This window comes from Crocodylus porosus, unplaced genomic scaffold (genome assembly GCF_001723895.1).
Source record: "Crocodylus porosus isolate Cpor-Errol unplaced genomic scaffold, CroPor_comp1, whole genome shotgun sequence".
NCBI classification, from domain to species: Eukaryota; Metazoa; Chordata; order Crocodylia; family Crocodylidae; genus Crocodylus; species Crocodylus porosus.
The window spans coordinates 6641089-6667991 of NW_017728925.1; the positions used below are offsets into that span (position 1 = coordinate 6641089).

The 26903-nt window shown below is 46.4% G+C and overlaps 1 protein-coding gene across 5 annotated transcripts in view; it reads right to left on the minus strand.

The window, feature by feature from the left end:
• Positions 1-1314: 1314 nt before the first annotated feature.
• ASTN2 (astrotactin 2) overlaps positions 1315-26903 on the minus strand; it is a 585314-nt gene continuing 559725 nt past the window's right edge. For all 5 annotated transcript variants that reach the window (XM_019540648.1, XM_019540647.1, XM_019540645.1 and 2 more), the window contains 3 exons: positions 17024-17124; positions 15548-15731; positions 1315-2224 (listed from right to left, as the gene is read on the minus strand). In XM_019540648.1, coding sequence (XP_019396193.1) covers positions 1987-2224; positions 15548-15731; positions 17024-17124 — 523 coding nt within the window. In that variant the 3' untranslated portion in view covers positions 1315-1986. The remainder of the gene's footprint in view (positions 2225-15547; positions 15732-17023; positions 17125-26903) is intronic.

Consider the following 26903-nt stretch of genomic DNA (forward strand, 5'->3'; position numbering starts at 1 on the left):
CTTGGTGTCATCACTAATCCCCTTCCCCACATTATCGTTCTTACAGACACAGAGGTTGGTCAGTTCTAGACTCCTTTTTCAACAGTTCAGACAGGACCTTGCAAATGTGAATGCCCCTTGCATTGCTGCCTCAGCAGATGCCAAAGCTAAGACCAAACACATCCTCTGCCTTGCAAAGGGAAGTAACTAAAGCAGCGGTTCCCAATCTGTAGTACGGGTAACACCGGTGGTGGTATGCAAACAATCTGTCAATGGTACACGTTAACAGATTTATTATAATTACTTTATATTACAAACATTTGCTGGTGGTACTTAAGGTTGTATCATTTTAAATTGGTGGTGCACAATCTGTCAGAGGTTGGGAACTGCTGAACTAAGGCGTGACTCAAAGACCACTGACATAGACTTCTGTCTGATTTCTGTGAAGTATGGAGCAAGATGTTGAGCCTCAGCTTCCCACCCTGTGCCATTAAGTGTTTGCCAGTAGGGCAACTTTTTTTTTTTGATGAACACTAAGTATCACCAAATGCAGTACTGGGCAACCCAAACTCATGGCAACTGCAGATACATTTGGTGAACAGTTTCAGCAGAAAACAAGAAAGAGGAAAACATCTCAGAAAGCTAGGCTGCTTCCTTTTGAAATTTTCTTAATGAAACTAAATTTTGGTTTCAAAGCATTTTCATTTGCAAATTAACCTATTTTTACAAGCATGTGAAGAGTTCAATCACCCCAAACTTAAAGACTACATTTTGAGTTGGGTTGACCAAACCATTTCATTCAACCAGAACATTTTTTTTCCCACTTTTTCCCCTTGTTTCTTTGGGTGGCAAGGTAGACTTGATATTTTTTTTCTCATTCCCTTCCCCATGTCCTCATATTTAGGTTTGGCTTCCTAACATTCGCACAACTCTCACGCCACCTGTACTCACACCTGTCATAAAAATAAAACAGCCTCCACATCTGTTTAGTTCTTGGACTTGTACACAGGCCTATAACACTCACTAACGTCCATGGGGGCTGGGGGTACTGCAAAAGAAGAGCTGTCTGGTTCTACACAAAGAGGTCCAGCTCTCCCCACCATTCCTCTTTTATTGCTCAGCTGCTGTCTCCCTTACCCCTGGGTGGGATTCAGAAGTGGCTTGTCAGGCAAAGAATTTGCCCTTTAGTCATGTACCTGACACTGGGATTTCTTTCAAAAGGGCTTGCAAATGACCCATTTCTATCCCAGGTCACTCCATGTAAAGGCCCTGTATATGATCACAGACAGCAGCAGAGAAGTGCATCAGTAAGAAATACCAAGCAGGCAAGGAAGGTGGACTTAATATGAATCTTTAATGCACAGAACAACCTGTCAGGAACCCTGCAAATGAAGGCTCCCCAAGGAACAGTTCTGTAAACTTGGGAGTGTTAAAAAAACAGTTTGCCTGCAATGTCCTGGCACTTGCCTGGCATGAATCTCCATGACCTCCACATTCAGGATGGTGCCTCCAGCTTCTCACGGCGCCTCCCAGAACCAAGGTATTTCTTTTTTCTCCTTGATGCACCGAGGCAGTTCACCACCCACCTCCCCTTTCCTAGCCCATCCGTTTCCAGGGCTAGCAGGGGAGGTCATGCCCAAGTCAATCTCTCCCCTCTCCCAGTTCACTCCCTGGTGTGGCCCTGGCTCTTCTGGATTTCTCCTCCACTCGGGTTTCATGTGTGTAGTCCAGGAAATTCAGTAAGAAAAGATTAAAAAGGAGAGACTTTTATGCTGAGTCAAATTAGGTATTTTCTCTTTAAAAATAAAAAAAGGAAATTAAAGTCCAACTTGCTGATTTCTCGTTTCTCCACCATCTTAGTGAGAAAGTCCCGTTCGGCCTTGCTGTCCCCTCCAACCCCTCCGAACGTCACCCTTCCCCCACATCCCACCAGCTATTCAGGATATCACAAGTTCTTGACTCCTTGGAGTCCCTTTGCCTTCCACAGCTTCAGGCCGACATCTTCCCTCACCGCCCCTTGGACTCTCCGTACATGTTGCGCAGCATGGAAACCATCTTCTCTTCGCATGTCACTTTGGTGTCTTTTAGGACGCTGTACCAGACCATGCCGGGTGGCCGAACCTCTTCACTGCGGCAGAACAGGTAGGGCATGGTTTCAGTGCGGCTCTGGATATAGGCACTGCGTAACAGGGTTGAGCAGTGGTTGCTGACTTTCTCCAACCTCCTTAGGATCAGGTGTGCTTTCCTAGAATGAAGACAAGAGTAGGACAAAGGAGGTAGGTGGGGAGAACAGAGAGAAGAGGAGTCCATGAGCCAGGATTCCTGGGATCAAGTGATGTCTCAAATCCAGCAGGGGACCAACCTTTTTGGCACATGTGCCATAAATTTTATGCCCCCCTAAGTATTTCTCTGATCCCCTTCCCCTGTCCAATCTTCTGCTCCTTTTGTTCCCCGTCACCTCCCCAGGCTGCTGCGTGCCACACACAGAGTCTGCCCATGCCACTTGCAGCACGCATGCCAGAGGTTGGCCACCCCTGCTCTAACCTATAATATAGGCAAGTGACCTATCAAAAAAGAAGTTGTCATTGTATGGTAGGTAGACACTTGGCCTGGTTAAATGCTCGCTGATAATAATACTTTACATTTCTATAGTATTTACTACCCTATACACCAGGAAAATACTATTCCCGATGTCTATATGGAGAAACTGAGGCAGGAGACATGACTGACCAAAGGTCACACCAGACCCGGGAATATAACCTCTCACCATATCTTTCAGTTCCAGTTCATTCTCTAGTCAGTATAACCGCTTGCAAATAATGTGATTTTCAACAGCACTGGACATCACAGAAAATGTATTGAGTTCTTCCCAGGGTTTCAAAACTAGCAAGCTTCCCTCAGGAGTGAGAGCCTTGATTAAATTTTCAGCTGAAATAAGTCAGCTCTTAGATGAGTGCAGCACAAATATGGCTTGTTTGGAGATGTATCCATGAATGTGGTCTACTCCTGAGGTGATCATTTAAATGTACAACATGCTCCATTGTTTTCTGAAGAGTGCGAGAAAGAAGAACATGTTGTTAGGAGCTGGATTTTTTTCCTCCCTTTTCATTATTCAGGGAGAAAATTCTCCCCTCAGTTATTCCATGGAAACAACTGATTGAGCTGAAGACACAGGGAGCTCTCTACCTCTCTGTCAATAGTAGTTGTAGATGACTACTTATGACAATGAACTAAACATTTGTTACGGCTCTCCTGCACAGGTTTGAATCTTGCCTGCTACAGACCCAACAAGCTAGCTTGATCTATCATCATGGCTCCAGTCCAGTCCAGGAAACATAGGACAAGCAAAGAGCAATGGATAGTTATTAGGCCTGTGTGAGCTGGCAGTGATCCAATCCAGCCGATTCGGATGGCCGCGAGCCACTCCAGAGCTCAGGACCGGGTTTCCGCCCCGATCCGGTTTGGAGCCGCCTTGGCGATCCAGCCATAGGGTATAATGGGGAATCGATGAAATATCTATAACTCTGTTTTTTGTCTGATTTGGATGATACTTGCAAGAATGGTAGCTGCTGCTGAGGGCATGAAACCTGCCAAGTTTCAGGAAGATTGGTGCAGGGGTTTGGGGGAAACTGTACCCCAAATTCTTGAAAGCCAAACTCATGTCACGGCTTTGTGTTCCACCACAGGGGGGCGTCAAAACTGCAGGGGTGGTGGCCATAAAGTCTGCCAAGTTTCAAGGAGATCGGTGCAGGGCTTGGGGGGGAACTGCCCCTCAAGCTATGGACAAGTAAAACTCGTGCCATGGGTGACACTGCATGCGTTCAGGTGCAGCGGGGTGACAGCTGCAGGGATGGTGGCCCCTGCTGTGACGCCTGCCAGCTGCCAAGGAGATCGGTGCAGGGGGGCTCTGGGGCCCTGCACCCCTAGCTGCTGACAGGCAAAACTTGTGCCAAGACTGTGTCCATCCTGGGGCAGTTGAATGTCTGTACTGAGTCTTTCCTCGCCTTACCCTGGTTTTGTACGTGCTAACTGATGCTTGTTAAGTCATTATATAGTAGCTAGGCCCTATGTATTGAGCTGGTCCCTGAGTCCCTGGTCCCCAAGTGAATCATGATTGATTGATTGGTAACTGGGAGCACAGCAGCTCAGCAGCCAGGCCTGCAGCAGTGTCTCTCCTCCTGCCCAAGACAGACACAGTCAGTCCCACAAGCACCCATGGCACCAGTTTTGCTTGTCCGCAGCTTGAGGGGTAGTTCCTCCCAGACCCCTGCACCGATCTTCTTGAAGCTTGGCAGGCTTTGTGGCCTCAGTAAAAGCTACCAGCGCTCTAGTTTTGACCCCCCTGTGTTGTAACACATAGACGTGAAAGGAGTTTTGCTTTCAAGAATTTGAGGTGCTGTTCCCCCCAAGCCCCTACACTGATCTTCTTGAAGCTTGGCAAGCTTCAGTCTCTCTACAGAGTCCACCACCCCTGAAAATTTCATCCAAATCAGACAAAAAACAACAGCATTATAGATATTTTATTGTTTCCCCTTTATACCCTATAGCCGGCTCTCCGAGGCGGCTCCGAACTGCTTTGGGAAGCCGAACGAGGCCAGCACTTCCACCCGGATGTGCTGCTTCGGACCCTGAGGCGTCCAGAGCTTCTCCGGATCCGAAGCTCTGTCCAAAGCCTCGCACAGCCCTAATAGTTATACAGTTTTTCCTGGGTCCTTGCTTTTCTGAAGCCCTGTAACACACTTGCTGCCCCCTGGCCCATGCCCCTCACTAGGAAGTACCTCAAGCAGATCTGCTACCCTCCTTAGCTGATGGTCACCCATACACATGCTTGGGGGAGGGGCAGAGCATTTTAATTAGAACAGTTCCTGGATAGCTGGTCTAATGAAAACAGCTCACCATCACATGTATTAAGCCCCCACACATTTCAAATTGGCGGTGGGACACTTTATTTAAAGCTCATTTGACTAGGTTTAGATACAATGCCTACATGTCCATTTTGAAACATGCAGGGGCTTAATCCACGTGACGGAGCTGGAGCATCCTAATTAGAACATAAACGATGCACATATATCGGCACCCAACTATAGGCAACCCACATATACAGGCACCCAACTGAGTCCAGAGCACTGCATTTTTCTCAAGCTTTCATGATGGGAAATGGATAGAAAGAACTGAGCTCTATAACGGCAGAGAAAGAAAAGCACAACAACAAAGGAGGACAAAACAAAATATCCCCTAGTGAGTGTTTGTAAAGTGCTAAATCACACATGGCGGTGGGGAGGGGGGAGAGGGTTTACTTCAGTGGTCTGAAAGTCTCAAGATCACAGATTATTTCCTTTCCCTCTGGTGCCTCCGAAAAGCTCTGGATTTGGGGTTGGGGGTTTTTGCAGTTACTGGAGGAATGTAAATTCCCGATAATGATATGTCAGAGGCAGTGCTGTCAGTCAGCTAGGCATAAACATGGGGATTATTTGATTATGAAAGCTTTATGGTGTTTCAGCCCTGGATTGCTAGCTATACAGTTGGGAGGCAGCAAAGCTATTTTCTGATGTGGCTATGCACTGAACGGCATCTACTGATTGAGATTCCAAGAAAGCATTTGCCATGAGTCAGAAAAGCATGAGCTCCAGACTGCGATGGAGAGAGAGAGAGAAGGCAGGAGGTCTACCAGGCCATAACCTGCTCTAGGGAGGGAAAGTTATACCAAAAGCTAACAACTCACTAGCCCCTCTCAGCTTCAGATAAGTGGCCGCCCTTCCACCTGCAAACTAGGATGGCCTCGAAATAGTTCCTCCAGGGGAACCAAATACCAAGTGTGAACACCTGTGTCCAGCAATTGTCATTTTGAGCGCAGCGGATGTGTCTTGATTTAATGTACAAGAACAGGCTCAGTTAGGACAGTTCAGGACTAATTATAAAGCTTCACAATACACATACACATTCAATGTGTTAGATTGGCCTTTGACCACAGCCACCTCAATCTATTAACTAAATTCCTATAAGTAGACACCACACTAGGAAGCCAGTCCCTTTCCCTTCCATAGCCATCCTTCCTAGAAATCATTAGCTGGATATTGCTGAATATTAACTATTAGTGAGCCCAGTGCTTCCAGTAAGGCTGACATGGCTAAAGCTTGGTGCACCCAAGAGCCAAATTCTGCAGTGCCCTCACTCTTGAGACACCACTTAAGTTCAAGGGGGGATAAATGAGGGATTAACAAGCATCAGATTTTGATGTGCAATGGCAATGTATCTCTTGAGGGAACACTACAGGTCTGCAGTAAAGCACTGGGAAGCTCCTGGTATTAAGTACAATTGTAAAAGGGCAGATGAAGAGACATTTTTAAGCAAACATGCTGATCAGTTGTAGTTCATGTTAAATCCAGTCCCACCAGTCAAGCTGCTGTCCACCCATCCAATTTTGGACAACGAGAACCATTAAAATTCAGGAAAGCTTCATAATGAGTGAGTGAAGATGGAGGTTAGTGAAGAGGGATTTTGTCTGAACGGTGCAACCGTGATGATGAAATGTAAGGACGGTGGGAATTGCTCACGCTACCGAGGTGAACAGAAAGAGAAGGAAGGCTTCTACAGGAAGAAAAGAAAACCAATTCCCAAGCAGACATCTGGAAACAATTTCTTCCTTGTTAGATGAAGAACTCCATGAAGCAGGCTGGACTATGTGAGTCTACATATATATCTGCACTGGGCTAGCTAAAGAGACAGTGGTGTCTAGCATGAGCAATGAGAGAGCACAGGGCATCAAAGGTAAGGCATTCATCTCAGCTGTCTCAGCACCAGAAACACCATGTCATTTTTGTTACCCACTGGGTGATTCAAAGCGAGGAAGTCATCCAGCTGTTGGCTCCAGTCCTATATGTGCCGACTTAAAGGGACATGCTTCTCTTTGTGCCATCGAGGCTAGTGGCTTGAGTGGAGATGATGGGACAACATAGACTGGAGAAAAACAGCACACATCACAGAAGCTGCTACAGAGGAGCCAAACAAGGGATGGCATGGGGAGGGCCAGAAACAGATAGTAGTTTGTCCCTTAAATTCTGTCACCAAGGGCAGCTAAATTGATGTTTGCAGAGAGTATCCCTGGCTTTTGTGTTTGCCGGTAAACAATGAAGGAATTCATTGTATCAAAAAGTGTACCTGCTCCAGCAAACAGCTTAGAATCACAGAATCACAGAAAATGAGGGCTGGAAGGGACCTCGGGAGGTCACATCTAGTCCAACCCCCTGCTCAAAGCAGGACCAGCCCCAACTACACGATTCCAACCAAGACTTTACCGAGCCGGGCCTTAAAAACCTCCAAGGATGGAGATTCCCCCACCTCTCTGGGTGACCTGTTCCAGTACTTTCCCACCCTCCTAGTGAGAAAGTTCTTCCTAATATCCAACCTAAACTCCCTTTGCTGCAAGTTGAAACCATTTCTTCTTTTTTTGTCATCTGCCACCACTAATAACACTGCAGCTCCATCCTCTTTGAAGCCCACTTCAGGTAGTTAAAGGCTGCTATCAAATCCCCACTCAGTCTTCTCTTCTCCAGACTAAATAAACCCAGTTCCCTCAGCCTGTCCTCATAAGTCATGTGCCCCAGCCCCCTCACCATTTTCGGTGCCCTTCACTGGACTCTCTCTAACTTGTCCACATTCTTTCTATTGTGGAGGGCCCAAAACGGGACACAGTACTTCAGATGTGGCTTCACTGGTGCAGAATAGAGCGTAATAATTACTTCCCTTGACCTGCTGGCAATGCGTTTACTAATGTAGCCCCGTATTCTGTTAGCCATCTTGGCAGCCCTACTGCTGACTCATATTCATCTTACTGTCCACTGTAACCCCCAGGTCTTTTTCTGCAGAGCTGCTGCTTAGCCAGTTGTTCCTAAGCCTGTAGCAGTACATGGGATTCTTTCATTCTAAGTACAGGACTTTGCACGTGTTCTTCTTGAACCCCATGAAATGTCTTTTGGCCCAACCCTCCAATTTGGCTAGGCCACTCTGAATCCCAGCCCTACCCTCTAGCATATCTACTACGCCCCACTTGGTGTCATCTGCACACTTGCTGTGAACTCCATCCCATCTTCCAAAATGAAGATATTGAACAAGACAGATCCCTGGGGTACTTCACTTGATACTGGCTGCCAACTAGACATTGAGCCATTGATTACCACCCGATAAGCCTGACGATGTATCCACCTTACAGTCCATTCATTCAACACATACTTCCTTAGCTTGCCTGCAAGAATGCTGCGGGAGACAGCATCAAAAGCCTTGCTAAAGTCAAGGTATATTATGGCCGCTGATTTCCCTGCATCCACAGAGCCAGTTATCACAACACAGAAGGCAATCAGGTTGGTCAGGCATGACTTGTCCATGGTGAATCCATCTTGACTGTTCCTAATCACCCTTTTGATCCTCCAAGTGCTTAGAAATGGATTCCTTGAGGGTCTGCTCAGTTATTTTTTCTGGGGACTGAGGTGAGGCTGTCTGGTCTGTAGGTCCCTGGATCCTCCCTCTTTCCTTTCTTAAAGCTGGGCACTATATTTGCCCTTTTCCAATTGTCCAGGACCTCCCCTGATTGCTATGAGTTTTCAAAGATAATGACCAGTGGCTCTGCAATCACACCAGCCAAATCCTTCAGCACCTTTGGATGCATCCCATCTGGCCCCTGGACTTATACACATCCAGATTTCCTAAAGAGTCCCTAACCTGCTCTTTCACCTCTGAGGGCTTCTCACCTTCTCCCCAAACTGTGCTGCCCAGTACAGTAGTCTGGACTCCCCCTCAGACTGGCCTCCCAGAGGATCTTGCCCATCAGTTCCCTAAGGGAGTCAAAGTCTGCTTTTCTGAAGTCCAGGGGCCATGAGCGGCTGCTCTTCTTTCTTCCTTTTGTCAGGATCTTGAATTGGATCATCTTATGGTCACTGCTGTGCAACTTGGCAACAACTACTACATCTCCCCCAATTCTTCCTTATTTGTGAGCAGCAGTTCAAGAAGAGCACAACTCCTAGTTGGTCTCTTGCACCAGTGTTGTCTCCAACGCTCCCCAAAAACTCCCTGGATTACCTTCACACTGCTGTATAGTCCTCCCAGAGGATGCCAAAATGATTGAAGTCCCTCATAAGAACCAGGGCCTGCAATCTGGAAACATACACCAGCTGTTTGAAGAAAGCCCCATCTACCTCATCCTTCTGGTCTAGTGGTCAATCACAGGCCCCCACCATGACATCTCCCTTGTTGCTCTCCTCTCTGACCTTAACCCAGAGACTTTCAGCAGGCCTATCTCCAGTTTCATATTGGAGCTCTGAACAATCATATGGCTCTTTTACATACAGTGTAACTCCTCCTCTTCCCCCCTGCCTGTCCTTCCTGAACAGTTTTATCCATCCATGACTGTGCTGCAGTCATACGAGCTCCCACCAAGTCTCTGTTATTCCGGTCATGTCATAGTGCTTTGACTGTGCGAGGACTTCCAATTCTTCCTGCGTGTTTCCTAGGCTCTGCGCATATGCGTACAGACACCTGAGGTGACTCGCTGATTGCCCTGATTTCTCAGGAAGAATGAGGCCTCCCTTATTGCCTCCTCCTGCTTGTGCTTTCTCTAAGTCTCTGACTTCCCCCTTTGCCTCAGGGCTTTGGTCTCCATACCCTGGCAACCCTAGTTTAAAGCCCTCCTCACTAGGTTAGCGAGCCTGTCTGTGAAGATGCTCGTCCCTTTCTTCATCAGCTGGATCCTGACTCTTGCTAGCAATCCTTCCTCTTGGAACAACATCCCATGGTTGAAGAAGCCTAATCTCTGCTGGTGACACCATCTGTGCAGCCATGCAGTGATGCTCCTGCCAGAGACCTTCCCCTTGACCAGAAGGATTGAGGAGAACATGATCTGTGCCCCCGTCCTCTTCACCCTTGCACCCACAGCCCTGTAATCACTCTTGATCTGCTCAGAGACACCCCTGGCAGTATGACTGGTGCCCACATGGATGAGCTTCACCCATTAGATTTAAAAAAACAAAGGCTCCAGTAATAGATTTAATGACTAATCCTATCTCTCACTTTAGCCACCACTGGATGCTTCAGGGGAAGGTCTAGATTTACAAAACACATGCATATGTGCTTCCAGTCCCATCTCTTTCTCTCATCCTTGTTCACACCTTCTTTCCATCTCCCAACCATTTTTTCTCCTCGGTCTTCTGCTCACTGCCCTCAACACTCACCCCTTCTTTTCTTTCTGTATCCTGTTCCATCTGGACATCTCTTCTGTCCTTTCCCTTCTTGTCTTTATTACTTTCTCTCATTTTCTCTCTCTAACTCTGTTGGCACTGCCATCCTAATACCTGTAGGCATTACTATAAATGTTTCTGCTGTGCTTGAGAAGCGCTATACTTGTTTTCTCTGTTCAGGCAAGGAAGACCAATGATCTGTGCTGTTATGACAGTGACAGCTTGGAAGGTCAAACAGGGGCATGAAAGAACATACTCCATGCAAGATACCTGGGGTATTTTAGTTGCTGGGGTAACACTTCTTAGGGTAAGGAGAGGTTTTGTTTAGTTTTCCACAGGGCCTTTAATCAAAGTTGTGGTTGCACCCCTCCACTCCATCTCACTACAGGGTTGCTTTGTTTGTAATTGTACCCTGTGAAATGGCTGGTGAGCTTCCAAGAAATGATGGCATGGGGGGGTTGGCAGGGAGGAGGGTGATGGTGGGAAGCAGCAAGTGGTGGATTGGCCAGAAGTGTGCATTAACTGCAAAACATATGATGGATCAACACGGGAGGGGGAAGCTATGTACGGAATAAAAAAAAGGAGGGGGTGGAGGACCTCGCCGAAATGGAGGGGAAGGAGGGAAATGGTTCTGCTCATTTCTGGCAGTCCTACATCAATGATAAACCCTCTCAGCTAGAGCCAGACCGCCGAGTTCCCTTGGTCGGAGTGGGTCTACGTTATTTGAGAGGGTTCATGAAGCCATGTGTAAATGCGGAATTTGCTTCTGGCTGGCAGTTTTTCTCAGTTAAAAAAAGAAGAAGGGGAGAACGAGAGAGAGAGAGGGAGAGAGAGAGAGAAAGTGTGCACACAGGCAAGGGGAGGGGAGGGGAGGATGGCGGAGGCACGTGAAAGAGAGAGAAGTCTTCTGGGGAAGGCTGGGTAATAAATTACAGGAGCAGTTCTTGGTCTGCCAATTTAACGCCATAAATCAAACTCTGGGTATTACCCAAGTGCTCCCTGTGGAGAGATGTCGGGTCATGGTGACCACCTTTTCAAATACTGGAAATGAAATCTTCCTAAATGCTGACCTACCCCACCCCCACCAGAAACAACAATTTATTGCCTTATGAAAGGGCAGGAGCAGGAGGGGATGGCTGGGAATGTCAGACCTATAGCAGGCTACAGCCAAGGCTGACCATGCTCTATATTGAGCCTTAATTGCTTCCACTTCCCACTCTAAGACATCCCCAACTGATAATGCAGCCCGCTAGGGTCCATCTTGCTTGCCACACAGCATTTCAAGGTCAGTTGTTTTAAGTTGGTGCCTGCCAGGGACCAGCTCTGTTTCCTATTTAAGCAAAGGATTTAGAGGGTTGATTTTGCAGTCAAGAATGATGGAGCGGAGGATTAGAAACAGAGGCTCTGCACTGTTGCTTCCTTCTCTTGTACCTTCTGGGAGGGAAGTTTGAATAGACACAGTGAAGGGTCTTTGCTGAATGGCTGCTGAAAGCCTTCGTCTGACTAAAAGCTCTGCCATAAGGAAGCATGTGACAGTGATGATCAGAGCAGGGGGCAGAGAGTCAGGATGTCTGGGTCCCAGTTTTCTGGGAGGTAGCAGGGTACAATGATTAGAGCAGAGGACAGGGGCTCTGCTCCCAGCTCAGAGCAGGCATGTTGAAGAACTGAGGACCGAGCACCTCGGGTCGGCTTTTTCCGACTCTGGCATAGACCAGCAGCTGCCAAAAGATGAAGCAGTTTACCTTTCCCTGCTTCACTCTGTCCATCAGTAACAAGGGGGCAGTGATGCTCGCTTTGCTCCCATCTGCCTGCAAAGTGCCTGGGTACCCGTCCCAGAATGAACAGCACTAGCATTGCACAAGCTAGAATCCAAGGGCAGGCAGGTAGCAGCATCTTCCTTAAATCAAGTGGAGTCTTGTCCTTAGGCTGCAGTGGGAGCATGGGGGAGAGGACATCTGCCTGCTTGGTATGTCCTGTGCATGTCCTTGTAATGATTTCAGATTTTCCACTAAAGTTATAACTGACTCGGGTCTGTCAGGCTCTCCGATGGGAAGAGAGAGAGCCCAGAACGCCGCAGGGTGTTATCGCAGCCTCTCATCAGTGCGTCACACTCCCTCCTGTTACCACAATGCAGCTGCTGCCTGGTGGAGATGCTTGCGTTTTAAGAGGATCATCTCTCCCCTCCCTAGCAGGCTTGCTTTAAGACAGGGAGGGCCTTCAAACCCTGTGCTGATGTCATTTCCTCGAGCGATGAGAGAAGGTGGGCAAGAGTTGGGTGTGGGGAAGGGAGAAAACAATCTAACCTTATCAGCTTCCTTCCCTTCCTCTTGAGCAGCGGACACTGCCCCCTAAAATCCCTCGCGTTATTAAAAGAGTCGTTATCATATTAAAGCACCGTCACTGCAACAAAACAAAACACGACAAACAAACAAACAAGCAAACAAACAAAGCCCAAGGAGGAGTGAGGCACTGAATACACAGTAGCATTAAACCTTTACTGGTCTAGACAGATTCCTCTGTTTTGTTGGAACAAGTTAATGCCACAGTCTCTTTTTGTGTGTATTTAAAGGAGAGTAGCAGGACAGACCAAACCAGGTGCCAAGACACTGCTGACCACAGCAAGTCCTGGTCTTGGGCCACCTATGAGCTAAGTTTTTTAATGTCTCCTTAATGTAAACCGTCTGGTTGGGACATCTGGCTGTCAGTGTGTCTTCTCGGAGCAGCTGTTTGCAGTAACCTGTGGCTTTCATGGAAACTGGGCTCTCGAGGGCTCCAACATGATGTATTTATTACTCAGAGGCAATAGACTTCCCTCTTGTCACTAAGTTTTATGAGCCAACATTTACTGTAGATCTGAGGCTCATCTGATAAACATTTCAAGGTATGAAAATGAATGACCTCCTGGGAATGAGAACAGCCTGTCCATTAAAATCTCATTATGAGATGTTCCCTTGGAAAATCCTCATTTACCTCTCTTGCTGTCAGTGGCTCCATCATTGTCACGACTCTTTGAGAAATGGAGCTGGAGGACAGACTGTCATTCTTGGCAAGAGCCTGGTCTTGCATGCAAAGAGGAGCGATACTTTCAGAAGCTCCCCCATGGCTATGAGGTACCGGTTCCTCAAGATGCACAATAGGGACATCTGAGGTTCAACTGGAGATCCTTTTCTCTGTGTGGAAGACAGCCACTTGCAGGGTGCATCTACATGAGATGCTGACTGCTCAGTAGCCATATAATACCGTGCAGTAGCATGTCACAGCACCAACAGCGTTACTACACTACTGTGCAGTATTATTAGGCTACTGAGCTGTAGTGTCACTTAAAAGATGTTTGCTGGCATTACTGTGCAGTACTTGATTATACAAGTACTAAATAAATGAGCAGTAACTACTGTGCAGTAGAGTCTCATGTATATGTGCCTGCAGAGTACATGAACAAATCTAGACATTACTTTCTGTAAGTGGAACAGCAAGGGCATACTGGATGAACCCTTTAAAATGCCCATGCTTAGCATAGGGGAAAAAAAGTTTGCCTGGTTTGCATTTTCATGCTAGGTATTATCCTATGCAGGTGCACTGTCACTGCCACTTGAGGGTCCAGGAAAACTTAAGTAACAAAAGGCCATGTTTCCCAAAGGTTTATAGGGTCAGGGATGGCATAAGAGAAGAAACAGCTTCCAGTCTCATCAAGGAAAGAGGAAGATGGTAGAAAGAATGAGACAGTGGCTGCACATCAGAAGTTAATGAGCTAACGAAGAAATTATAACCAAGGTCACCTCTGTGGGAGGGCCAGTCACAGGCTAACCTGGATTTATGTCAAGCAATTTGCAAGGAACTATGCCTCTGGAGTCAGGGATGGATCTCTGGGGAAGCCAAATAAGCAGAGTGGGCAAGAAAATTACAATCTTCTGAAGTTATTTCATTGTTACCATTAGTTACTCCTTCACATTCCTCCCCGTTCCTATCTTTAGATCTCTCAGACAGCAGACGGAGCAGAGACTTTGTAAAGCATCCCTCAGCCTGCTGCCTGAACTTGGAATCCAGTGTGGAATTCCGCCATGGTGGGAAGGCTGGGAACGGCGGCGCAGTCATGGGGTGTTATGGTAGCCGAGCCGCTCTCCAGGCTTGGCAAACAGATCGTGACAGGATGATTTCCTCTCCTGGCCCTCAGACATGATGTATTCCTCAGATGCCTTATTCCTTAGCGATAGTCTGTCAGAACCTGCACGTTTGCAAATACTTCCGTGTGATGTTTGGGGGCAGCGTACCGCTGGAACTGCTATTCTTTATAGTCGCCGTGTTACCCAGCTCCCAATCCCCACACTCAGCATTAAATTAAGGAAGGAAGCTGAGTCTGTGTCATCCTTTGACATTTTGCAGTGGGCACTATATAGCCAGAATTTAAAGATGCCACTGTAGTATGTTGGTATTATAGTCTCTGGATGATGGGAGATCCTTGAGAGTACTTATAATTTGCAAGGCACCCAGACACCATGATGGAGAGTGAGTAAAGATAAGCTGTAAAATTGGAACCTAGCTCAATGAACTAGACTGAGTAGAAGGACAGAAAATTATATGTAACCTTGGTATGTCAAGTGAGAGAGAGTCTTCAACATCTTTCCATTATGTTGGGGGTTATTGTCCTGCAGCATATCAAATACATATAGGTCTATCACCAAACTTTGAGGAGATATCAGATGGGTATAACTACAGAGGAAAACCCAATGACTTGCCAGCTGTAGATCACTTAAAGAACTGGTAACTTTCTGTGCAATCTGTCATGATGACAAGCCTGTCTTTTCATGTAAACCTTCTCTCTTGACCCTTAAATAAAAGCTTCAGGAGGCTCTTATGCTTCATAGCCCCAACTTCCAGAACAAAGCCTTTCTGAGCCCCTCAGATCTGTGGACATAGTGTGGGACATTCTGTGATATTTTAGCTTAGTAAACCAAACTGCTGATCAAAGCCAAAACACAAGCAAAAGCCACTCATCACTGCAGACTTAAAAATACAAGAAGTCGGTTCTAGGAGGTACAGCACTTACTAGCTCCTTTCCAGGGACACACAAAACGCTTCTTTTTCTGTCCAAGCCCATTCCATTATGCTAGCGCCACACTTCCACAAAGCTGTTATAATTCACCAATGTCCTAAACTGTCCCAGAACTCGGCCTTTCTTGAGCCAGTCACAACAGAAGATGGGTTAAGGTCTAAAATGGTGCTAGGCACTAGGACAAATTCATGTGACTAGTGATTTAAGTACAGGGCACTCAGCAGTTAGAATGCAGGCCAGGTAATGATGCTGGATTGACTAAACCCAAAGGACTTTGTGAAAGCATAGGTACCTGGGCCCCAGCTCATCCTCGCTGCGCCAGACAAAGTCTCCAAACTTTTCATAGTGTGAATTGTAATGGTGCTGAACTCGGAAGAGCATGGATGCGGAGACCTCCATCAGTGTGTTATAGGCTGTTTGCTGCTCCTTCCCACTGGTGTAGCCATTGTAGAGGTTGTAGATTTTGTCAGCTATCTCTGAAAAGGAGCACAGGAGGTGAACAAAGGAAAAGAAGGCACTACCGCATGGAACATGACACCAAAGGAGAGCAGGAAGTGGGATGTCAGCTGTGAAGCAGTCCTTGCCAACCTATTTGGTCAGCCTGACCAACTTACCAAACAAAGTCTCCAATCCTGCAAGTGGCTCTGCACAACTAGAATTAGAGTCCCAGTGACTCTGACATGGCTCCATGTGGCTCAAGAAGAGGGTCTGTCCATGTAGAACATCTACCAGGTTATGGTTTAACACACCTTGGCTTTACCAGGCAGTACCTATCACCTCCCATTCAGCAGTGCACTCTCTAAACTAGGGATGCTCAACTCCCAGCCTGTGAGCCAGATTTGGCCCACAGAGGCTCCCTTGACTTCTGCAAATATGGTGGTAGGGGGAAAATGGCAGTGTTTATTACCATTCCCCTGATGTCAAATTTCCAGACTTGTGGGGACTCCTGCAGATCTAATAACATGACCCTACATGCTAGATTGCTCCAGCATGCAACAGGATGTGGATGTGGATGTGCAGAGCTAGGTCAGGCCAATGTGCAGCTGGATCTGGGCACATAGGGTTGGGCTTGGCTGGCATGTGACTGAATGCAGGCACACAGGGTTGGTTAAGCCCAGAGCATGGCTAGATCTGGGCACACAGGGTCAGGCTGGGCCAACTGAGGCACCTATAGACTGACCCTGCATGAATGGATCCTGGCCTGTGGGGCTGTACCCACAGAATGACCCTGTGCGGGATCGGGCCTGCAGACTGACCCTACACCACTCATCTGACCTGCAGGGCCAGAAGGTTGGGTGCTAGTGCTTTATATTGCTGCCCAATGTGTGTACAACCTTGAGAAGGACCAATTAGGCCTTCCCTTAGCCAAGGGAAGGAGAGCCTAGAGTACTAGTCACAAAAGCCTGAAGTACCTGTGCTGTTGGATATACCACTGCTGAGAAGTATTGCTTTTGAGCAGTGGTTCCCACTGTTTGCTATACTGAGGATTGGCATGGGAGTGGGATGGGGTACATGGAGCCGGCTGCCTCCCTCCTGGGGCTGCCCCACTGCCCAGCTTTAACCCCGTACGTGACTGTCGGCGGCAGAAGCCGCTCACCTGGGCAGACAGATGGGGGTCCGAACGGGGGGCTCATGCCATGACCCAGCAGCCAACCCTTCGCGGCCCGGTATTGGACTGTGGCCCAGTGGTTGGGAACCTCTGCTTTAGAGGGAACTAATTAATAAGAGGACATGTCTTTGGGTCTCCGTCTGGAGACCAAATACTTACCTTCCGCCTTGTTATCATCTACCAGTGGACAGGCTGTCCTCAACGTGACGGTGCTCAGCTCTGAATGCCTCCCTCGGGTGTCCACAGCATACAGAGTAAACCTGAAAGGCAGAGAAAGATCAGCTCTCCGCATAACTTCAGCTCAGACATGAATCTGTCCAGAAAAGGTCTTGCAGAGAACAAAGAACAACTTGGTCCCAGTTAATACCATTCACCTCTGGCATTCTGAGAGGGAGAGAAGAGAACTTCAGAAGGGAAAGGTGCTGGGGTCACAGTACCCACATCACTAGCAAGTATTTGCCTTGCACTCCACCATGGCATGGGTGTCTGCAGCACTCACTAGTGCTGCAGCATCACATCTGAGTAAAGGCAGGAATTTCTGCTAGCACGGTTCCTCTCCTCTTAAGTAACTGAGGGTTTAGTTCCTTCCTTAAACACACAATGCGAGGTTAGTGCCAGTGTATATATAGAGGTAGTTAGCCAATAGCCATGCTCATCTGAAGTCAGGCAGAAGGAAGCAAGTATATATCCTTTGAACAGTCCCTGGATTTCCTTTTCTACCATTTCAAAGCCAGAAAGAGATTGGGAAAGGCTGAGGTTGTTGATTTCACATTTGAAGCTAATGGAGATCATCTGACAGTAAAATATGGCTCTTGTACTAGATGAATCTTTGAATAAACAGGCTGTGGCTGCACAGGGCTTTTTTGTTGTTGTTGTTGGTTTTTTTGGTTTCTGTGCAAAAATAGTGTCCTGATCAGGAGATTATGGCTTTAAACTCAGAGAGCTTCTTATCAAGTGGGTATCAGGTAAATCCCAGGCTAATCCTCTGTCGGGCCCCCAAAAGGCATCTTGCCATATTTATCCACTCAGAGCCAGGCCGTGCAGCTCAAGTCTCCTGGACTGGCTTTGACAAAGTGCAGGAGCCTGCCTGACCGCCTTGGAGGTCTGAAACCCCCGATGAGGGGGCACCCACTGACTGAAGACAGAGTGAGCCACTAAGTAACATAGCTCAGCTCTTTATCCTGATGTAAAATCAAGCAGCTCTTATGAGTGAGTGAAAATAGTTTTTTAAAAGCTGTTGAAGCTTAAGTAGGGATTGGGACTTTGATGTATGTTTATTTCTCTGTGGACCAAGCCCTTAGCATCCTTAGCAATGTCGGAAGTAATGACCTCCCACATGCCCTCGACCATACACAGCTGCACAACACAGAGCTTGGCTCTTCTCTTGCACACACTGTCCTTGTCTATACTTGGGATTAGCTTTGATGCATCCAACACTGGCCACACTGGAGTAGCTATTTTCGTACTTGGCATGCAAGGAATGGAAGCTGCCATTTGCACCAAGGCAGCTGGTGGCAGTTCCAATCATGTGGTTCCCTCCACCAGCACAAAGAGAGGATTTTCTTAACTATCCTCAGTGTCTACATGGTGCAGCCACCCCTGCAAATTGCTAAGAACAATGCCTTTCTGCAGGGCCAGCACTGGTTTGTGAAGCTAAGCAGATGCAGTAGGTAGAGAGGGGAATAAGACATGCGGTGCTTTCTCATGGCAATAATACTTTTACTCACTTCCACTGTGTTGTTTTCCCTAATTTTAAAGTAAAGTGGTTCTGTTAGCATTTTTGGATACACAAAACAGTGGAGTACCATTATGCCATTTTATAAAAATGTGAACTGTGATGCAAACAGATCCAGAGAGTTCAGCAGACAGTAGATGAACCAGCAACGAGACAGAAGAGTTTTGCTTCCCTGTCTCTTTTTCCTGTAATAGCCGGACTACACTCCACCTTTTCAACCCACTGTACAACATAAATGGGACAAATTGTCAAAAGGCAAAAAAAGGCTAATACATATGTTTCTTCTGTCAGCTTATTTTCACTTTACTAGGGGTGTCATTGGCTTAGCAGCACTGGTTTTTGTTGTTGTCTTCTTAATGCATCAGCATGAATTAGCACATAACCTCTGGCCCACTGATAGCAGCTGGGGCAGGAAGACTCCATTAGCCCCAAGACAATCAATTTGCACAGCATTTCCCTTTAAAGTAGAACATTTTTATCAAAGCATAATTGTCACACTTGGTAAGTAAAGCCCAGACAACCTCTCCCACTGCAAAGGGGTTGTAAAGCAGCATTTGTGCCTGGCAGGGTATTTGAATATTTCAGCAAGCTTGGATGATGTCAAAGGGCCAGACTGGCACCTCAATAGCACTTGTCACTGAGCGCAGAACTCAAAATGAAACAATGGGAAGGTTATTCAGTGATCAGTACCAAGAACATTTCCAGCGTGTAAGACTGTGCTAATTAAGGTGGAGGAAGGGAAACGCTTGACATAGGCTCTGCCCCCTGGACTGTGACTTATTACAGCGCTATTCCATCAAACATCAGATGTTTCACTGAAATGTGACATGGGCCTTATAGTCCCAGAGTCTGATGCAATCTAAATCTCACCCTGGCAGTGATGGCAGAAAAAAAGCAAAACAAGAACCTCATGATTTCTGTTCACCAAATTATATACTTCCTGCCTTCAAGAACATTCAGAAATCTCAGAAAGCTTCCTGTCTGTGATCCGCTCAGTCTCATAAATGGCTTGGGCCCTGTTCCTAAAATAGACTTAGGCATTTGAGTAATAGTAAGGCACTTAAATACCTGCAAAGATCTGTGCCTCTGTTTGGCTCTTCTTGATTTCAAGGGAAATGCTTAGATCCTCTGAGTTTGTCTTGTTTGATGTTGTCCCCCCTTGCAGGTCAGACTGTAACTCAGCGGTCAGCGGGCACCTATGATTTGCCTAGCTCTAGGGTATTTATAGCTCTACTGTGCTGTGCATAGCCAAAGGGCTATAAATAAAGTAAATCAACTATAGAAAGAAAAGCTAATGTTCCTAGGCCTTACGGGAATCTAGCTTTCACCATATTATACATCACCTTTGATGGTCTGTGCGTCCTCTACCACTGCCTCATTAGGATACTCTCCATCCTCCAACTGTTATGGCTGGAGCGTTTTACCCAGGAGTTCATCCTGTCCATCTCTAAGGCTTCTCCATCCCAGCCACTTTATTCTCAGTTCCCCTTCCTGTTGCTGAGTGATCCCGCTCACAGCACAACTCCCTTTCTGCCACTCAAGATTTGGAAAGGAAACTGAAGCTGCTAGCTCAGGAGTCAGACTTCAGAAAGGCAGTCTGGTGAAAGGGCACCGAGGGACCTGTGTTTTATTTCCAGCTCTGCCACGGTTCTGCTGTGTCACTCAGAGCAAGTTCACTACGCCTTTTTCTCGTCCATTCGTTTTCTCTCTTTGTCTATTTAGACGGCAAGGTCTCCAGGGCAGGGACTGTCTCTTATTATGTGATCGTACAGAGCCCATCACAACAGGGCCTCAATTTGGGTGCAGCCTCTAGGCACTACCGGAATACAGACAGTAAAGATAACTTAATCAGAAGGGAAAAGGCCTTAAGGCTAACTGAGGTTAATGTGAAGAGAGAAGTTGTCTAGTTAATCTTTAGGGATAATAGGGAAAGTTGGCTTTTCAGAATGTATCCACCGTGTTCTCCGATGGAATTACGCTACAGACCACGAAGACTCCCATTGTGAATCTGCCTGCTGACTTTTTTTCTTCTTTCAAAATTACCCTCCTGCAAACATCGACACCATCTGCTTTCTTGCCAGAGATTTCAAAAGCAGCTGCCTTCTAGGAGTCTGCTCAAGTTTTCCCTTTGCAATTCTTCACCCATTCCAGAAGCAGGTCTTTTGTTTACTTTCCAGCCAACAGAATAGGCTTTTGGACTTTTTCCAGCCCTTTGCAACCCTGAAGCCAATCTGGAGAAACAGGAAACCTCACCCTCCAAACTAAACTGTATATTTAGCACCGATGTAATGGTTGCCTTACTTCATGGTGCTGAAACTTGGAGATTTATCAAGACCCTACTATCTTAAAACTTAGTCTTCATAAACATTGTTAAACAAATCCTTACATCGAATGGCCAGAAAAAAGAAATCACAAACAAAATTCTATGGAGGACAGAACACAAAACAAATAGGGTCAGAAATAATGGGGCCTGTTGAGGTACTAACTAACCACAAGTTTTCATGGAAATCTATAGGGAGATGGTGGACAAGGGAGATGATGATGACAGTGATGGAGGACACTGGATGGATACTAAATATAATAAAGATGCCTGAAGGTATAAGTTGCCAGGTGTGTAGTAGCCTACTATGGGTTCCTGATGGAAGCTATATATAAATAAAATGTCTTCAAAGAAAACTCACAGAAGAGAAGATTCAAGGATTGGAAATGCAGCTGAGGACAATGCTGGACTTGTAACAGAGTTCTGAGGATGTGATGGAGTAGACCTGCACATAAAACTGCGGATTCACAGACAACTGCTTAAAAGAGCCTCTAAAGCTGCAGTTTCCAAACTCTTCTGGGCTGTCGTCCCACTTCCAGGCGTATGACCTAACTTCCAGTTGCCTCATGATCACTCAAGACACCACTTCCAATCCAAGCCCATCTGCAGTCACTGGATTTCTGTGGGGCCTGCAACCACTTGTAAGTGCCACAACTCCAAATGGAGTTATGACTCATTCTCTCTGTTTTGAGAACTGCTGATCTACAGGACAGACCTTTAGACAAAGGGTACACAAAGGGAAACAGCAATTATAGACAAGGAGGTAATGGGATAAAATGCAAGAAGAGAACCTAGCTGGGAGCAAAGGGGGCCAGTGCTGGCTGCAGGCACTTATTGGAGCTAGAGTTTAAAGATAGATCATGCCAAACTAATGTGAGAGTCTAAATAACTCATTGCATAGATAAAAGGAGTGTGGGGAATCTCATATAGCTGAACTTCATTATAGCATTTGATACAGTGCTGCATGGGGAGACATTAGTGAAGCCTGAAAATATGGGGATTAATGGAATAACTGTAAGGTGGGTAAGGAGCTGGACTGAAGGCAGATGGTAATGGGTAGTGATGAAAGGGGAAGGATCAGGCTAGAGGGAGGTTACTAGTGGAGTTTCTGAAGGATCAGTCTTGATACTAATCTCGTTTAACATTTTTAGGAATGACCTTGGCTTACACTGATTAAAGGTGCCTCAGACACAAAGTTAGAAGGCACAGCCAGCATAGAAGAGGTTCAGGATATCATACACAAAGAAGCAGGTGATTTTGATGGTGGAGTAATATAGATGAGGTGAAATTCAAAAGTACGAGATGCAAGGTCATGCCCTTGGGAACAAATGCCAAATGTTGCTGTAAGTGGGGAGCTCATCAGTTGGAAGATCTTAAAATGGATAAGGAGTGACATATTAGTTAACTGTAGGATGACGTTTATAGACGTGCTCCAAGCATCTATGTGGGAGGGTGGGGGCATGGATGCTTTAATTAGAAAGGCTCTGAGAGCTGCTTTAATTAAAGCACCTGGAGAATCATGTGCGTCGGCGTTCCCATGCTGCAAAATGGTGGTGGGAGTGCTGTACCTAAAGTTGGTTGAACGAGTTTTAGTTAAAACGCCTTCGCCGCCATTTTTCAGCATGGGGATACTGATACACATGATGATGGAATCTGCCCTGATGCACTGTAATTACACTGCAATAGAGCAGCCTTGCAGCATGCATATAAGTGCCCTATATGCCTCCAGTGTGATACAGCCATGAAAAAGAGACTTATGACCCCAGGATGCACTGGAAGAGGTACTCTCAGCAGAGCTAAGGAAGAGGCTTTACCATTGTACAAGGCGGTGGTGAGAGCATACCTGGAAAACCATGTGCAATTCTAGCCAACTAAGTTCATGAAAAATGAAATGAAACTGAAATGGGAGCAGAAAAGGGCACCTAGGATGAGTGTAGGAATGAAGAACATATTTTTTGAGGGGAATCTAGAAGAACTTGTTTTATTTACCCCATCAAAGCATATCCTCTTCTCTTAATTGCCCGCATCGCATGCATCTCTGAGCCAGTGTCATATGTGTGGCTTTACTGATGTACCTCTGAAGTACACAACTGTATTTATCGAACTTAGCTGAACTTTCTGTCTATTGAGTCCCAAATTTGCAGTCTCACAATTACACTCTTCCACTTTGGAGAAACAGATGAGCAGACCTCCTCTTGCTGTTCAAAGTTTGGAAGTATTGTTCTAATACCAATCACTCAATTTCACCCTTTGCTTTATGGAGGGCTTAGACACAGTTTTGAAGGCTTTAGTCTCTTCTGGTGTAATCTGGCTAGCTCAGATATCAATAGCAATGAAGTCACAACAGGGTGGGCTTCAGCACAAGGTATGCAAAGCAACCTAGAACCATAGACAGTCTATGGATGGTAGCTGAAGCCTATGATGCTGTTAAAGCTCAGCTAGCCATATGAAAGCTACCTGGAGGTTAGCACTTACTGCAACCAGATCTCTGATCACATTGTATATAAATCCTCTTCTACAGCTCACCATCTCTGGGTCTAAATGCCACTCACATAAGGTAACTGAGGCTGGGAACTGAAGCAAACACTTTACATTGGTGTTGTTGGTCTTCTGCCTCCCCATTCATTTTGGTACAGCATTTAAAGTCTTATATTTAAAATGCCTCCATAGACTAGGCCCTGGCCAGCTCAGTCTGCCTTACCCTCCACAACTTCCAAGACCTCCACCCTTCCCAGTGATGAGGCGGCCAGACTAAGCCAGGTGTTAGGATCAGAGTGATCTCAGGAACATGACTCAAATGCTAAGACTCAATGCCAGAAAAATTCAGATTGTGCCTGAACTCAAGTGTGCTCAGAACAAATCTGAGACACCTCACAGGACTAATGCCCACAAATAAATGCACATGTAAACACAGCCTTTGTATATATCACGTTCCATGCCCTGGCTCTCGGAGGAAAAGAGAGAAAGCACCATTTATTCCCTGTTCTTTTCCTTCTTTGGGATTTTGTCCAGCACTTAGATTATCAAGGTGATCAGCACTTAATAAATAACTATGATTCAAGAGGTGCACAGAAATCCCCAGGTTTTCTTCATACAGCTTATGTGAGTACCTAGTATCAACTCACTGGGAATGCTAATTTGTCTGGCAAAAATTACCCCGAACATGAAAAATGCTACATAAATAAGTTTTCAGATGCATTCTTGTGTTTGAAAATAAATACATCTCTACTGGTCTGTATACATCTTATACATGAATGTATACAAACACGAATAAGTGTTTGTATAACTATGGTATAATTCTGAATATATTATTGTATAAGACTATGAATGTTTGTACACGTACTATGCATGAATGGCAAAGGCTACATCTATGTGTGTGTGATGTACGTGTGAGCAGATGAACACATACCCCATTATATGTCAGTTTTGTACACCAACATAAATTACATCAGGATTTGGAGCCGAGAGGTGTACAGTTATCCCAGAATGCCTTGTACAGCAGCCACCATAACAGGTGGTTATTACTGTGCATAATCAGGAAATATCTACCCAAGGATGGAGATGGACAGATGAAACCTAGACCAGCAAAACATACAGGTAGATCAATTCTTTCAGGGTCAATTCTCCAATAGATTGGGCAAAGTCATGCCAGTTTGGTTGTCCGTGTTGTCTGTCTTCTTTTTTACACCAGCATAATACCAATGACATCATTATAAACATTTAATCTATCAATTTAATCTACTAAATGCCTGGGTTATTTCAGGACAGCCATTGCTGTAGTCAGGCAACAGCTGTGGGGAGGACATGAGAGCACAACTATGGATAGAAGCAGCCAGTCTTTTTTACCACTTAGCCTCCAAACTTCCTCTGAAACAGAGTTAGCTACTAAGACAGTAAAAATGCTGGTGCCATGTCTACACAGGGACTCCTACCATTGTTACCTCTAGTGGAACTACCTGATCATACACGATGCAAAGGCTAGAGGCTTTCTGAGACAGCCTAGCACAGACAAGGCCATGCTGATCTGTACGCTGTGCTTGGGTTTGCAAGCACACAGCTGCATGACGGAGCTGACCTGCCACTGAAACCAGCACTGTGTGGCCATGGACTTGGGCGGGAGATGCATGTTATGGGGTCAGGTGGGGCTGGTCCCACACGCTGCTGCCACGTGCGGCCAGGGATTTGGATGGGAGTGTGGGAGCTGTGTGTTATGGGGCTGAGTGGGGCTAGCTGCACATGCTGGTGCCATGTGCAGCCAGGGACTCGGGTGGGAGCTTGGGGAGCTGTGCACTATGGGGCCGGGTGGGGCTGGCTCTGCTCACTGCCACCCCATGAGGCTCTAGGGGCTCGCACACTCTGGGGACTCTGAGGACCCACCCCCTGCCAAGATCCACTCCCCCCAAACACCCTCACAGCCTCCCACACACCTCACCCCCATCTTACCCCCCACACCCACACCCTCCCACAACCCCACAACTCCCCCTACCATACCCACACAGACACTCACACCTTCCCACGTACCTCCACCCCCAATTGCACCCCCACACCCACATCCTCCCCCCAACATACACCGCCTGCCTTCCCCGACAGATTTTTTAGTATATGATTTGTATTTCTTTCCAGTTCCTGGCAACTCCAGCCTCCCCGGAGTACTTCTGGGGCAAAGGGAGGGACTTCAGGTGGCAAAGTTCGGGGGTTAGGGTGGGACTCCTGGTCCTGAGATGGCTACTAGGGAGTAGGTCACCTGTCAAGGGCTGGTGCTACCCTTGCAGCCCTTGACAGCTCACCAAAACAAAATAAGAGGCCCTCCAGCTCAAATAATTGCCCACCCCCGCATCACAGTGACGAAATAATACTGTTAGGAAATTGGAGGATCATCTCGAATGCTGGGTTGGAGACAGCAGAGTTGTACTGTGAATAAGGACCATGACTGTGCAAATTCATTGCCTGTAAGAGCCCTGTTATAGAAGACGAGGATATGAGTAAGATGGTGTGTGGCACACAGTGAGGCAATGGAAGTGACATGCAGTGTCCAGCTGCTGTCCCTAGCTTATGAACTGTATTTCTTGCATGCTGAACAACACACTAGGATAGACTTGGAAAACTCCTTTAAAAAGCACAGGTGACAAAACCTAAGGAGTATACAGAAATATCTGACAGTTCAATAGACAATACTCCAACAATTGAGAGAGTTTAAGAAAACTGTATCTGCTCTATAGGATCTTTCAATTGTCTGAGGCAATTGCCCTCCCTCCCCTTCTCCTACCACCATTTTTTTTTTGGTGGTCATTTTGATATAGAAAAGAATCAGCATTACTATAGATGCACAATGTCAGAATAATGCATCCTTGTCTGTAAAGTCAGATACAAGACAAGGCAGTCTTTATGTTATTTTAAAGGTCCATGCTCTTTTTTCAGGGGCAGGAAACACTAAAAGGGGGAAAGGGTATCTCCCAAGACTTCTTCTAAAAACAAACCAGCCGCTAAGGGGGTAGAGATACAACTGGGAGCTGAGAGTCGGCTCTTCCATGTCTGGGGCTAAGTTATGCACATCTGACGAACCCTGGAGAGCATAAGAACTGCCATAGGTAGAGGATAGCAACTTGGAGGTGAGAGACTGTCTTGCTAAGAGGAAGTCCACAGTAAAGGCTAGTGTCTTAGGACTTGTCTTCACTTCAAAGTTCACTTGAGATAGAACTTGAGTGTTGTCTCTACTTGAAGTCATGTTTATGCACACACAAAAATGGTAGCTAGAGTACAGGGGTGCTTTCAACTCAAGGCATTTGGCCTGTCATGGCACGGGTTAACACAAGTTAAAATGTGCCAGGTGCTAAAATTAATGCCTTGCACTGTAAATGCAACCATATAAAGTTTTAAATAGCACTAGAACTCCTAGCAGAGCTCAGCTTACTGTGATACAATGCACTGTGGGATATCCCCCCCCCCCCAAAAAAAAAAAAAAAAAAACATGAGCAGGAATGCCG